Raw genomic sequence first — 15,000 nt, 5'->3', positions numbered from 1 at the left:
TGGCTGGCTGGTTGGTTGGTTGGTTGGTTGGCTGGCTGGCTGGCTGGCTGGCTGGCTGGCTGGTTGGCTGACTGACTGGCTGGCTGGCTGGCTGACTGACTGACTGGCTGGGTGGCTGGCTGGCTGGCTAACTGGCTAGCTGGCTGGCTAACTGGCTGGCTGGTTGGTTGGTTGGTTGGCTGGTTGACTGGCTGGCTGGCTGGCTGGTTGGTTGGCTGACTGACTTGCTGGCTGCCTGACTGGCTGGCTGGCTGGCTGGCTGGCTGGCAGGCAGGCAGACATACAGATTGATTTTAAACAGTTAAAACAGTTTTTTAAAGTACCTAAAACTCAGAGGAAAACACTTATATGGAAAAACACATTGAGATTACAATGATGTACACATTGAGAATACAATGATATACACATATAGAATACATGGAAATACGCATTGAGGATACATGGAGATACACATTGAGAATACAATGATATACACATTGAGGATACATGGAGATACACCTAGAGAATACATGGAAATACACCTAGAGAATACATGGAAATACACATTAAGAATACATGGAAATACACAGTGAGAATACATGGAAATACAAATAGAGAATACATGGAAATACAAATAGAGAATACATGGAAATACAAATAGAGAATACATGGAAATACACCTAGAGAATACATGGAAATACACATAGAGAATACATGGAAATACACCTAGAGAATACATGGAAATACACATAGAGAATACATGGAAATACACATAGAGAATACATGGAAATACACATAGAGAATACATGGAAATACACATAGAGAATACATGGAAATACACATAGAGAATACATGGAGATACACAGTGAGAATAATGAGCAGTAAACTAGCCTACATGCACTTTAGATACATCATCAATGAAAACCATGATACCTGTAAACAGATAACAAGCCTTCGTCTCAGTAATGCACCATCAACACAATGGATGGATTGAATGTAACGATCCCATTTTCCTCTCTCCTCCTTCTCCTTCCACCCTCTGCAGTGTTCCTGTGTCCAGGTATCCTACGAGGCGTGTACCAGAGCGAACACCTGTTTGAGTCAGACCACCAGTCAGGAGCCTGGTGTAAAGATCCATTCCAGGCCTCTGATAAGATTTACTACATGCCTTGGACGCCCTACCGCACTGACACTCTCATAGAGTACTCCTCCAAAGAGGACTTCATCGCAGGTCAACATGTTACTACCATTTCATTCAGATTTATTTGTATTTTTAATGTTGGATTTTATTGCTAATGTAACGTGACTTTAAGGGCCCAGTTTCCCCCAACTAGCTCTCACATTGTCACGTCAAAATTAGACGTTTATCCATGTGTCTGAAACGTCAAATTTCAAAGTTTGTTGCAAATGTCAAATTGTTTAAAGGTTAAGTTATTAACTCCAAGTGGTTAAGGTGAGGGTTAAGGTTTGGGGATAGGCTTAAAACTAAATTCTCAAACACAACTTTCTATTGCTGCATTCGAAAATGTAACTTTTCGCACCAGAGGCAGATTGTTACAACGACCGAGCAAAAAACAAAACCTACTTGAAGGTAACAGCGCTCACCGTTGCCCCTAGTGGCCAGTTTCCACATTGTCTCCTGACGTCCTCAGACATGGATGGACGTCGAATACTGACTTGTATCACGGGTGACATGGCTGAGTTTCCCAGACACAGATTAGACCTAAGAAGCTCTTTAAATGTAGAATCTTTGTTTTCTTGTCCTGGACCAGGTTTAATCGGTGTCTGGGAAACTTCCCCCGAGGTGTTTTGAAAAACCATTCAAATAAAATGTATTTTAATGATGTTACAGGACGACCGACAACTACGTACAAGCTCCCTCACCGCGTCGACGGGACAGGCTTCGTGGTCTACGACGGAGCGCTATTCTTCAACAAGGAGCGGACGCGCAACATCGTCAAGTTTGACCTCCGCACGCGGATCAAGAGCGGCGAGGCCATCATCGCCAACGCCAACTACCACGACACGTCGCCGTACCGCTGGGGCGGCAAGTCGGACATCGACCTCGCCGTCGACGAAATCGGCCTCTGGGTTTTGTACGCCACGGAGACAAACAACGGACGCATCGTGGTCTCGCAGCTTAACCCGTACACGCTCCGCGTCGAAGGATCCTGGGATACCACCTACGACAAACGGACCGCCTCCAACGCCTTCATGGTGTGTGGCGTCCTCTACGTGGTGAAAAGCGTCTACGAGGACGACGACAACGAGGCCACGGGGAATAAGATAGATTATATGTACAGTACCAGCCAGAGTAAAGAAACCTTCGTGTCCATCCTGTTCCCTAACTCGTACCAGTACATAGCAGCGGTGGACTACAATCCCAGAGACAATCTTCTGTACGTCTGGAATAACTACCACGTAGTCAAATACTTACTGGACTTTGGGAACAACGACAACAGATTGGGTAGGTGGGATACTCATCTTCTCTTCCTCTTTCTTTCTTAACTCTTGGTTTTCTAGGTTTGACTGGATAGATGCAATGTTAATCTCTCTAGAGACTGCTTTAGTTCTGTAGCTTTGTGTAATGGACGGTTTCTAGACTTCTTTAGTAATGGACAGTCTCTAGACTTTAGCTCAGACGGAGAGACGGAACACAGTCTTGTGGCAGGGGGTTTAGCAGTCTCTCTCTGTCTGTCTCTTTCTGTCTCTCTGTCTCTCTCTCTCTCTCTCTCTCTCTCTCTCTCTCTCTCTCTCTCTCTCTCTCTCTCTCTCTCTCTCTCTCTCTCTCTCTCTCTCTCTCTCTCTCTCTCTCTCTCTCTCTCTCTCTCTCTCTCTCTCTCTCTCTCTCTCTCTCTCTCTCTCTCTCTCTCTCTCTCTCTCTCTCTCTCTCTCTCTCTCTCTCTCTCTCTCTCTCTCTCTCTCTCTCTCTCTCTCTCTCTCTCTCTCTCTCTCTCTCTCTCTCTCTCTCCTCTCTCACTCTCTCTCCTGTCTCTCTCTGTCTCTCTCTCGCTCTCTCTCTCTGTCTCTCTCTCGCTCTCTCTCCTGTCTCTCTCACTCTCTCTCCCTCCCTCCTTCACCCAGCCTAGCCCAGTAGAGTACATTACTCTTAAATGGACTCGGGCCCTGGAGAGTCTTAGGGGGGAGTTGAGTGATTCCTTCCCAGAGACAGGCACTCTCAGATTGGGGTATAAGAGCAGGCCTAGCCCCTTCTCTGGATGTCCCTGGAGGTCAAAGCTACACTATATTGCCGGTGTAATTGACTCTAACACCTTCTCACGGTGTAGACAACTCGGTTCAGCATCTCTTTATTAAATGATGGTCGAATTAATGCATGCTTTTACACACATTTAGGAGACACTACAAGAAATTATTGGAGGAAGGTGAGAGAGGGATGGTGAAGGAGGGATGGAGAGGGAGGGTTGGAGAGGAAGGGGAGAGAGGGATGGTGAAGGAGTAATGGAGAGGGAGGGTTGGAGAGGAAGGGGAGAGAGGGATGGTGAAGGAGGGATGGAGAGGAAGGGTTGGAGAGGAAGGGGAGAGAGGGATGGTGAAGGAGGGATGGAGAGGGATGGTTGGAGAGGAAGGGGAGAGAGGGATGGATGGAGAGGGAGAGTTGGAGAGGAAGGGGAGAGAAGGATGGAGAAGGAGGGATGGAGAGGGAGAGTTGGAGAGGAAGGGGAGAGAGGGAGAAGGAGGGATGGAGAGGGAGGGTTGGAGAGGAAGGGGAGAGAGGGATGGTGAAGGAGGGATGGAGAGGAAGGGTTGGAGAGGAAGGGGAGAGAGGGATGGTGAAGGAGGGATGGAGAGGGATGGTTGGAGAGGAAGGGGAGAGAGGGATGGATGGAGAGGGAGAGTTGGAGAGGAAGGGGAGAGAAGGATGGAGAAGGAGGGATGGAGAGGGAGAGTTGGAGAGGAAGGGGAGAGAGGGATGGTGAAGGAGGGATGGAGAGGGAGGGTTGGAGAGGAAGGGGAGAGAGGGATGGATGGAGAGTTGGAGAGGAAGGGGATAGAAGGATGGAGAAGGAGGGATGGAGAGGGAGAGTTGGAGAGGAAGGGGACGGAGGGATGGAGAGGGAGAGTTGGAGAGGAAGGGGAGAGAGGGATGGAGAGGAAGGGGAGAGAGGGATGGTGAAGGAGGAATGGAGAGGGAGAGTTGGAGAGGAAGGGGAAGGAGTGATGGAGAGTTGGAGAGGAAGGGGAGAGAGGGATGGTGAAGGAGGGATGGAGAGGGAGGGTTGGAGAGGAAGGGGAGAAAGAGATGGAGAGGGAGAGTTGGATAGGAAGGGGAAGGAGGGATGGAGAGGGAGGGTTGGAGAAAGGGAGTTAGGGGAGCAGGTAAAAGAGGGATGAGGGAAGGGAGGGAAGGCGGGTGGGAGGGAAAGAGGGATGGATAGGGAGGGTTGGAGAAAGGGAGTTAGGGGAGCAGGTAAAAGAGGGATGAGGGAAGGGAGGGAAGGCGGGTGGGAGGGAAAGAGGGATGAGGGAAGGGAGGGAAAGAGGGATGGAAACTGAGTGTTCTCAGAGATCTCTGTGTTTTATAATGGAGACTTGTATGTCTACCGGAGCTTTAAGAGATGATCAATGGAGATTAAATGGAGCGAACAACCTACCACACGCACACACACACACACACACACACACACACACACACACACACACACACACACACACACACACACACACACACACACACACACACACACACACACACACACACACACACACACCGCTGAGAAGGGGAAGATAACTACAACCAATGGCTGTTCTGCGCTGTTCTGCTCTGTTTGGTTATAATATTTTCTGTTCTACTCTGTTCTGTTCTGCTCTGTTCTACTCTGTTCTGTTCTATTCTGTTCTGTTCTAATATTTTATGTTCTACTCTGCTCTGTTCTACTCTGCTCTGTTCTACTCTGTTCTGTTCTACTCTGTTATGTTCTACTCTGTTCGGTTCTACTCTGTTATGTTCTGTTCTATTCTGTTCTGCTGTTCTGTTCTATTATGTTCTGCTCTGTTCTGTTCTACTCTGTTCTGTTCTGTTCTATTCTGTTCTGCTCTGTTCTATTCTGTTCTGTTCTACTCTGTTCTGTTCTGTTCTACTCTGTTCTGTTCTACTCTGTTATGTTCTGTTCTGTTCTATTCTGTTCTACTCTGTTCTGTTCTGTTCTACTCTGTTCTGTTCTGCTTTGTTCTGTTCTGTTCTGCTCAGCCTGGCTCGGCTCTGCCCCCTGCTTCACTCAATGGAACCCTATTCCCTATTTAGGGCACTACTTTTGTCCAGGGACCATAGGAATATATGAACTACCTCAGCTGAGGAATATATGAACTACCTCAGCTGAGGAATATATAAACTACCTCAGCTGAGGAATATATAAACTACCTCAGCTGAGGAATATATAAACTACCTCAGCTGAGGAATATATAAACTACCTCAGCTGAGGAATATATAAACTACCTCAGCTGAGGAATATATAAACTACCTCAGCTGAGGAATATATAAACTACCCCAGCTGAGGAATATATAAACTACCTCAGCTGAGGAATATATAAACTACCTCAGCTGAGGAATATATAAACTACCTCAGCTGAGGAATATATAAACTACCTCAGCTGAGGAATATATAAACTACCTCAGCCGAGGAATATATAAACTACCCCAGCTGAGGAATATATAAACTACCTCAGCTGAGGAATATATAAACTACCTCAGCTGAGGAATATATAAACTACCTCAGCTGAGGAATATATAAACTACCTCAGCTGAGGAATATATAAACTACCTCAGCCGAGGAATATATAAACTACCTCAGCTGAGGAATATATGAACTACCTCAGTTTAGGAATATATAAACTACCTCAGCTGGATGATTTGCTGCTCTTCTGGAGTAAAAGACAGAAGGTGGATTTGTTTGTGTGTGTGTGTGTGTGTGTGTGTGTGTGTGTGTGTGTGTGTGTGTGTGTGTGTGTGTGTGTGTGTGTGTGTGTGTGTGTGTGTGTGTGTGTGTGTGTGTGTGTGTGTGTCCCAGTAACGTTCGTCGGTCTTAAACAACTTCCTCTCCTCGTTTCCTACAAGACCATAGATCTGAGACTAGATACTAGACACTGAAAGCTACATTGTGGAAAACGTTTGGGATATAAACTATATACTGTAGGCAGGTGAAAGCTGCATCGTGGAAAACGTTTGGAATATAAATTATATACTTCTAGGCAGGTGAACGCTACATCGTGGAAAACGTTTAGGATATAAACTATATACTGTAGGCAGGTGAAAGCTGCATCGTGGAAAACGTTTGGAATATAAATTATATACTTCTAGGCAGGTGAACGCTACATCGTGGAACATTTTTGGGATATAAACTATATCTTTTACTGCCTCAGAAACCCGGATCCGGGAGCACCCCCCCCCCCCCCCCCCCACTGACTAGCATAGCTAGCATAGCGTCACAAGTAAATTGTAGCATCTAAATATCATTAAATCACAAGTCCAAGACACCAGATGAAAGATACACTTCTTGTGAATCTAGCCACCATTTCTCATTTTTAAAATGTTTTACAGGGAAGACACAATATGTAAATCTATTAGCTAACCACGTTAGCAAAAGACACCATTTTTTTTACTCCACTATTTTTCCACTCCATCACTAGCTATCACCAATTCGACCAAATAAAGAAATAAATAGCCACTAACCAAGAAAAAACCTCATCAGATGACAGTCTGATAACATATTTATTGTATAGCATAGGTTTTGTTAGAAAAATGTGCATATTTCAGGTATAAATCATAGTTTGCCATTGCAGCCACCATCACAAATCTCCCCAAAGCGACTAGAATTACTACAGAGAGCAACGTGTATTACCAATTTACTCATCATAAAACATTTCATAAAAATAGACAAAGCATAGCAATGGAAAGACACAGATCTTGTGAATTCAGACAATATTTCAGATTTTCTAAGCGTTTTACAGCGAAAACACAATAAATCGTTATATTAGCATACCACATGTGCAAACGTTACCCCCGCATGAATTCAAGGCAACGGGAGCGATAACGTTATCATCACCAAAATATATTAATTTTTTCACTAACCTTCTCAGAATTCTTCCGATGACACTCCTGTAACATCATATTACAACATACATATAGAGTTTGTTCGAAAATGTGCATATTTAGCCACAAAAAAACGTGGTTATACAATGAGAATAGTAGCAAAACTGGCCTGAAAATGTCGTGCGCCATCTTTGAGAGTGATCTAGTCTAATCCATAACTAATCATAAACTTGACTAAAAAATACAGGGTTGACAGGAATCGAAAGACAAATTAGTTCTTAATGCAATCGCTGAATTACATTTCTAAAATTATCCTTACTGTGCAATACCGGGTCCGCCAAAGCGAAGCTACACAAAACAAAATGGCGATATATGCGTTTAACATTTTTCAACAGAACAGCGATTTATCATCATAAATAGTTCTTACTGTGAGCTGTTCTTCCATCAGAATCTTGGGCAATGTATCCTTTCTCCGGTCTAATCGTCTTTTGGTCGAAAGATGTCCTCTTGTCCCGTCGAAATGGCAACTAACGTTCGGTATGTACAGTAAAAGTGCCCAGCTCATAGAAGGACGTCACAAATAAATGCCTCAAAATCGCACTAAACGGATATAAATTGCTATAAAACGGTTTAAATTAACTACCTTATGATGTTTTTAACACCTATAACGGGTAAAAACATGACCGGCGATATATTACTGGCTAAACCAAGGCTTGGAAAGAGGCAAGTCCGACGTCCATTGTGCGTCGAGCGCAGGGTCCGAAAGACAGCTCCTTCCGGTCTTTGGTGTTTTATACAGGCCCTGATTGCGCAATCGACTCCATTCAAATTGTCACCACTTACTGACATCTAGAGGAAGGCGTAGGCAGTGTTTGTATCCTCATAGCATTCACAGGGACATTAAAACTGACCTGGGACCAGAGGCCAAGATTTCTGAAATCTCACTCCCTCTCAGGAAAAGTGCTGTAGAATGAGTTCTGTTCCACTCAGAGACATAATTCCAACGGTTATAGAAACTAGAGAGTGTTTTCTATCCAATAATAACAATAATATGCATATTGTACGAGCAAGAATTGAGTACTAGGCAGTTTAATTTGGCAATGTCAAAAAAAAAAAAGTGCTAACAGCTCCCCCTATTGACAAAAGGATTTATACTGTAGGCAGGTGAAAGCTGCATCGTGGAAAACGTTTGGAATATAAACTATATACTGTAGGCAGGTGAAAGTGTAACGATCGTCTTCGAGAGAAAGAGAGGAGGACCAGAGCGCAGCGTGGTAAGTGTTCATGATGATGTTTTTTAATTAAACTCAGAACACTAAACAAAACAATAAACGATGTGAACAAAGGAAACAGTACCGTGTGGCGAACAAACACTGACACGGAAGACAAACACCCACAAACCAAAAGACAAAACAGGCTACCTAAATTTGGTTCCCAATCAGAGACAATGACAAACACCTGCCTCTGATTGAGAACCATATCAGGCCAAACACAGAAAACCAACACAGAAATAGAAAACATAGACAAGAAAATACAAAAGAACTATGGTCAGAACGTGACAGAAAGCTACATCGTCGAAAACGTTTGGGATATAAACTATATACTGTAGGCAGGTGGAAGCTGCATCGTGAAAAATTTATATTTGACCATGTGACCTGACCAGGTAAAGGACTAGAGTTATAACTAGTTGTTCCAAACCAGATTTAAATCTAGATTCATAACTAGGGCCCAGAGTTGTTTCAGACCAGGATTAAATCTAGATTCATAACTAGGGCCCAGAGTTGTTCCAAACCAGATTTAAATCTAGATTCATAACTAGGGCCCAGAGTTGTTTCAGACCAGGATTAAATCTAGAGGAATAACTAGGGCCCATAGTTGTTCCAAACCAGATTTAAATCTAGATTCATAACTAGGGCCCAGAGTTGTTCCAGACCAGGTTTAAATCTAGAGGAATAACTAGGGCCCAGAGTTGTTCCAGACCAGGTTTAAATATAGAGTAGTAATTGGGACCCAGAGTTGTTCCAGACCAGGTTTAAATCTAGATTCATAACTAGGGCCCAGAGTTGTTCCAGACCAGGTTTAAATCTAGATTCATAACTAGGGCCCAGAGTTGTTCCAGACCAGGTAAAGGTCTAGATTCATAACTAGGGCCCAGAGTTGTTCCAGACCAGGTTTAAATCTAGATGCATAACTAGGGCCCAGAGTTGTTCCAGACCAGGTTTAAATCTAGAAGAATAACTAGGGCCCAGAGTTGTTCCAGACCAGGTTTAAATCTAGATTCATAACTAGGGCCCAGAGTTGTTCCAGACCAGGTTTAAATCTAGAGGAATAACTAGGGCCCAGAGTTGTTCCAGACCAGGTTTAAATCTAGATTCATAACTAGGGCCCAGAGTTGTTCCAGACCAGGTTTAAATCTAGAGGAATAACTAGGGCCCAGAGTTGTTCCAGACCAGGTTTAAATCTAGATTCATAACTAGGGCCCAGAGTTGTTCCAGACCAGGTTTAAATCTAGATTCATAACTAGGGCCCAGAGTTGGTCCAGACCAGGATTAAATCTAGAGGAATAACTAGGGCCCAGAGTTGTTCCAGACCAGGTTTAAATCTAGATTCATAACTAGGTCCCAGAGTTGTTCCAGACCAGGTTTAAATCTAGAGGAATAACTAGGGCCCATAGTTGTTCCAGACCAGGTTTAAATCTAGATTCATAACTAGGTCCCAGAGTTGTTCCAGACCAGGATTACATCTAGAGGAATAACTAGGGCCCATAGTTGTTCCAGACCAGGTTTAAATCTAGAGGAATAACTACGGCCCAGAGTTGGTCCAGACCAGGATTAAATCTAGAGGAATAACTAGGGCCCAGAGTTGTTCCAGACCAGGTTTAAATCTAGATTCATAACTAGGTCCCAGAGTTGTTCCAGACCAGGTTTAAATCTAGAGGAATAACTAGGGCCCATAGTTGTTCCAGACCAGGATTAAATCTAGAGGAATAACTAGGGCCCGGAGTTGTTCCTGGTCAGTGAAAAGCTCCAGGCGCAAGACATCAGAGTTGTGAAAAGCAGAACCAAACCCCCACTTCTATAATGCCTACACTTTACAGTTATGCCCTATTTAGGGAATAGGATATGATTTAAAACACACGCACTCCTAGACTAACTACGGTTAACTGTGTATCGTCAGTCCAAACGTGCCTCTGTAATGCTGAACTCCTAGACTAACTACGGTTAACTGAGTATCGTCAGTCCAAACGTGCCTCTGTAATGCTGAACTCCTAGACTTCCTGCAGCACAAAGACAGTGTTTTGAAATGCAGATCTCCCATCTCCTCTGATGGCTGAGCCGTGTCTCTCCTGTTTCAGTTCCCTCTTTAGGGAGCTTATTCTGACTCTGTGTCTCTCTACACATTACTATACTGTGCTATACTATACCATACTATACTATACTATAATATGCTATACTGTACTCTACTATACTATACTAAACTATAATATGTTATACTATACGGTGCTATACTATACCATACTATACTATAATATGCTATACCATAATGTACTATACTGTACTATACTGCACTGGACTGCACTATGCTATACTATACTATGCTATATTACACTGTACTATATTGTACTATACTATAATGTAATGTAACGTAGTAGTAGTATGCTACTATACTAAACTACACTATACAACTATACTATATTATACCACTATACTATATTGTACTATACTATTATAATGTACACCTATTCTTTGCTATATACAATACTATAATGTGCTGTAGTACCATATTACACCAGTGTACTGTACTACTATTCTATTCTATACTATACTGCTTTAATATACTGCTATACTATACCACTATACCATACCATACTAATATACTATACTACTATACTTGACTATACTACTATACTATACAACTGTTCTATACAATATTATACGATACTATACTGCTATACAATACTATCCACTATACTGTATTATACTATAATATATTATATTATATGATTCAAAATCTACTATATTGTACTATACTATACTACATTGTACTATGCTATACTATATTGTACTATGCTCTCTCGCTCTCTCTCTCTCTCTGTCTCTCTCTCTCTCTCTCTCTCTCTCTCTCTCTCTCTCTCTCTCTCTCTCTCTCTCTCTCATATTATAGAGGCCTACAGTAAGCATGCCTGATGTATTAGATGAAATGTGTAAGCCTGCACAGCTACAAAGTGTTTGTTTGTGTGTGTGTATGTGTGTGTGTGTGTGTGTGTGTGTGTGTGTGTGTGTGTGTGTGTGTGTGTGTGTGTGTGTGTGTGTGTGTGTGTGTGTGTGTGTGTGTGTGTGTGTGTGTGTGTGTGTGTGTGTGTGTGTGTGTGTGTGTGTGTGTGTGTGTGCTACAGACTTTAACAGCCTCAAAGTTTTCCAGACAAAGTAACAAAAATGATACATGTTATCAGCAATTCAGAAATAGCTAGGTTGTGGTTAGTGGGTTAACGCTGAATAAATTACCACACCCACACACACACATACCCACACACACACACACCCACACACACACTCATACACACAAATCTCCTTTTTTCTCTCGCACATTTCAAAATGCGTTTAATGAGGAGCAATGTGACACATTAGAAATGGGTAAGGTAGGAATCTCACGGTGAATAATGGGATGATGGCACTCCTTGACTGAGTCCCAATTGGCACCCTATTCCCTAGGTAGTGCACTACAAAGGGAATAGGGTGCCATTTCAGAGCCTTGGTCCAACGTGTTGCATTATATAGGGAACAGGGGCCATTTCAGAGCCTTGGTCCAACGTGTTGCATTATATAGGGAACAGGGGGCCATTTCAGAGCCTTGGTCCAACGTGTTACATTATATAGGGAACATGGGGCCATTTCAGAGCCTTGGTCCAACGTGTTACATTATATAGGGAACAGGGGGCCATTTCAGAGCCTTGGTCCAACGTGTTGCATTATATAGGGAACAGAGTTCCCAAAACTCACGCCCTGACCATCACACACATACAAAACAACAGAAAACAGGTCAGGAACGTGACAGAACCCCCCCCTCAAGGTGCGAACGCCGGGCGCACCAGCACAAAGTCCAGAGGAGGGTCTGGGTGGGCATCTGACCACGGTGGTGGCTCAGGCTCCGGACGCTGTCCCCACACCACCATAGTCACTCCCCGCTTCTCCCCCTCCCAATGACCACCCTCCAACTAAAACCACCTAAATGAAGGGGCAGCACCGGGATAAGGGGCAGCACCGGGATAAGGGGCAGCACCGGGATAAGGGGCAGCACCGGGATAAGGGGCGGCAGGTCCTGGCTGAGGAACTCTGGCAGGTCCTGGCTGAGGGACTCTGGCAGGTCCTGGCTGAGGGACTCTGGCAGGTCCTGGCTGAGGGACTCTGGCAGGTCCGGGCTGAGGGACTCTGGCAGGTCCGGGCTGAGGGACTCTGGCAGGTCCGGGCTGAGGGACTCTGGCAGGTCCGGGCTGAGGGACTCTGGCAGGTCCGGGCTGACGGAAGGCTCTGGCTGATCCGGTCTGGCGGAAGGCTCTGGCTGATCCGGTCTGGCGGAAGGCTCTGGCTGATCCGGTCTGGCGGAAGGCTCTGGCTGATCCGGTCTGGCGGAAGGCTCTGGCTGATCCGGTCTGGCGGAAGGCTCTGGCTGATCCGGTCTGGCGGAAGGCTCTGGCTGATCCGGTCTGGCGGAAGGCTCTAGCGGCTCCTGTCTGGCGGACGGCTCTAGCGGCTCCTGTCTGGCGGACGGCTCTGTAGGCTCATGGCAGACGGGCGGCTTTGCAGGCTCATGGCAGACGGGCGGCTTTGCAGGCTCATGGCAGACGGACAGTTCAGACGGCGTAGGGCAGACGGGCAGTTCAGACGCCGCTGGGCAGACGGGCAGTTCAGGCGCCGCTGGGCAGACGGGCAGTTCAGGCGCCGCTGGGCAGACGGGCAGTTCAGGCGCCGCTGGGCAGACGGGCAGTTCAGGCGCCGCTGGGCAGACGGCAGACTCTGGCCGGCTGAGACGCACTGTAGGCCTGGTGCGTGGTACCGGAACTGGAGGTACCGGGCTAAGGACACGCACCTTCAGGCTAGTGCGGGGAACAACAACAGGGCACACTGGACTCTCGTGGCGCACTCTAGGCCTGGTGCGTGGTACCGGAACTGGAGGTACCGGGCTGAGGGCACGCACCTCAGGGCGAGTGCGGGGAGAAGGAACAGTGCGTACAGGGCTCTGGAGACGCACAGGAGGCTTGGTGCGTGGTGCCGGAACTGGAGGTACTGGGCTGGAGACACGCACCATAGGGAGAGTGCGTGGAGGAGGAACAGGGCTCTGGAGATGCACTGGAAGCCTGGTGCGTGGTGTAGGCACTGGTGGTACTGAGCTGGGGTGGGAAGGTGGCGCCGGATATACCGGACCGTGAAGGAGGACACGTGCTCTTGAGCACCGAGCCTCCCCAACCTTACCAGGTTGAATGGTCCCCGTAGCCCTGCCAGTGCGGCGAGGTGGAATAGCCCGCACTGGGCTATGCAGGCGAACCGGGGACACCACCTGTAAGGCTGGTGCCATGTACGCCGGCCCGAGGAGACGTACTGGAGACCAGATACGTTGGGCCGGCTTCATGGCACTCGGCTCGATGCCCAACCTAGCCCTCCCAGTGCGGCAAGGTGGAATAGCCCGCACTGGGCTAAGCACGCGTACTGGGGACACCGTGCGCTTTACCGCATAACACGGTGTCTGACCAGTACGACGCTCTCTCACTCCACGGCAAGCCCGGGGAGTTGGCTCAGGTATCCAACCCGGCTTCGCCACACTCCCCTTTAGCCCCCCCCCAAGAAATTTTTGGGTGAGCCTCTCGGGCTTCCAGCCTCTCTTACGTGCTGCCTCCTCAATCCACCGCTCCTGGGCTGTGGCTGCCTCCTTCACCTCCCGAGAGCGGCGATTCTCTCCAACCCTTCCCCAGGGTCCTTTTCCGTCCATGATCTCCCAAGACCATTCCTCCTGTGTCCAGTAGTCCTGTGTACTGGGCCGCTGCTGCTCCCCGTTGCTACGCTGCTTGGTCCTGGTTTGGTGGGTGGTTCTGTAAAGGTTTTCTTCCTGGGGTGAAGGAGAGGACCAAAATGCAGCGTAGCCAGTGCTCAACATGTTTAATTATAAGAACAAGTGAACACTACAAACAACTTACAAAATAACAAACGTGCAAAACCGATACAGACCTATCTGGTGCAGAACACAAACACAGAGACAGGTAACAACCACCCACAACGAACACAGTGAAACAACCTACCTAAATATGACTCTTAATTAGAGGAACGCAAAACACCTGCCTCTAATTAAGAGCCATACCAGGCAACCCTAAACCAACATAGAAACACACAACATAGAATGCCCACCCAAAACTCACGCCCTGACCATCACACACATACAAAACAACAGAAAACAGGTCAGGAACGTGACAAGAGGGCCATTTCAGAGCCTTGGTCCAACGTGTTACATTATATAGGGAACAGGGTGCCATTTCAGAGCCTTGGTCCAACGTGTTACATTATATAGGGAACAGGGTGCCATTTCAGAGCCTTGGTCCAACGTGTTACATTATATAGGGAACAGGGTGCCATTTCAGAGCCTTGGTCCAACGTGTTACATTATATAGGGAACAGGGTGCCATTTCAGAGCCTTGGTCCAACGTGTTGCATTATATAGGGAACAGGATGCCATTTCAGAGCCTTGGTCCAACGTGTTACATTATATAGGGAACAGGGTGCCATTTCAGAGCCTTGGTCCAACGTGTTACATTATATAGGGAACAGGGTGCCATTTCAGAGCCTTGGTCCAACGTGTTACATTATATAGGGAACAGGGGGCCATTTCAGAGCCTTGGTCCAACGTGTTGCATTATATAGGGAACAGGATGCCATTTCAGAGCCTTGGTCCAACGTGTTACATTATATAGGGAACAGGGTGCCATT

At 46.3% G+C, this 15,000-nt stretch overlaps 1 protein-coding gene across 5 annotated transcripts in view; it reads left to right on the top strand.

Annotated features, from left to right (window-relative positions):
- The window catches only part of adgrl3.1 (adhesion G protein-coupled receptor L3.1), a 334,415-nt gene that overhangs the window by 162,919 nt on the left and 156,496 nt on the right, over positions 1-15,000 (top strand). For 4 of the 5 annotated variants that reach the window (XM_071408262.1, XM_071408260.1, XM_071408261.1 and 1 more), the window contains exons 1-2: positions 941-1,210; positions 1,832-2,446. In XM_071408262.1, the coding sequence (XP_071264363.1) occupies positions 961-1,210; positions 1,832-2,446 (865 nt within the window). In that variant the 5' untranslated portion in view covers positions 941-960. Of the gene's footprint in view, positions 1-940; positions 1,211-1,831; positions 2,447-15,000 lie in introns of those variants that run through there. The other variant, XM_071408263.1, reaches the window with a different exon arrangement.

This window comes from Salvelinus alpinus, chromosome 6 (assembly GCF_045679555.1).
Source record: "Salvelinus alpinus chromosome 6, SLU_Salpinus.1, whole genome shotgun sequence".
NCBI lineage: Eukaryota > Metazoa > Chordata > Actinopteri > Salmoniformes > Salmonidae > Salvelinus > Salvelinus alpinus.
Note: the sequence above shows the minus strand (reverse complement) of the source record. Positions and strands in the feature narration are given on the sequence as shown.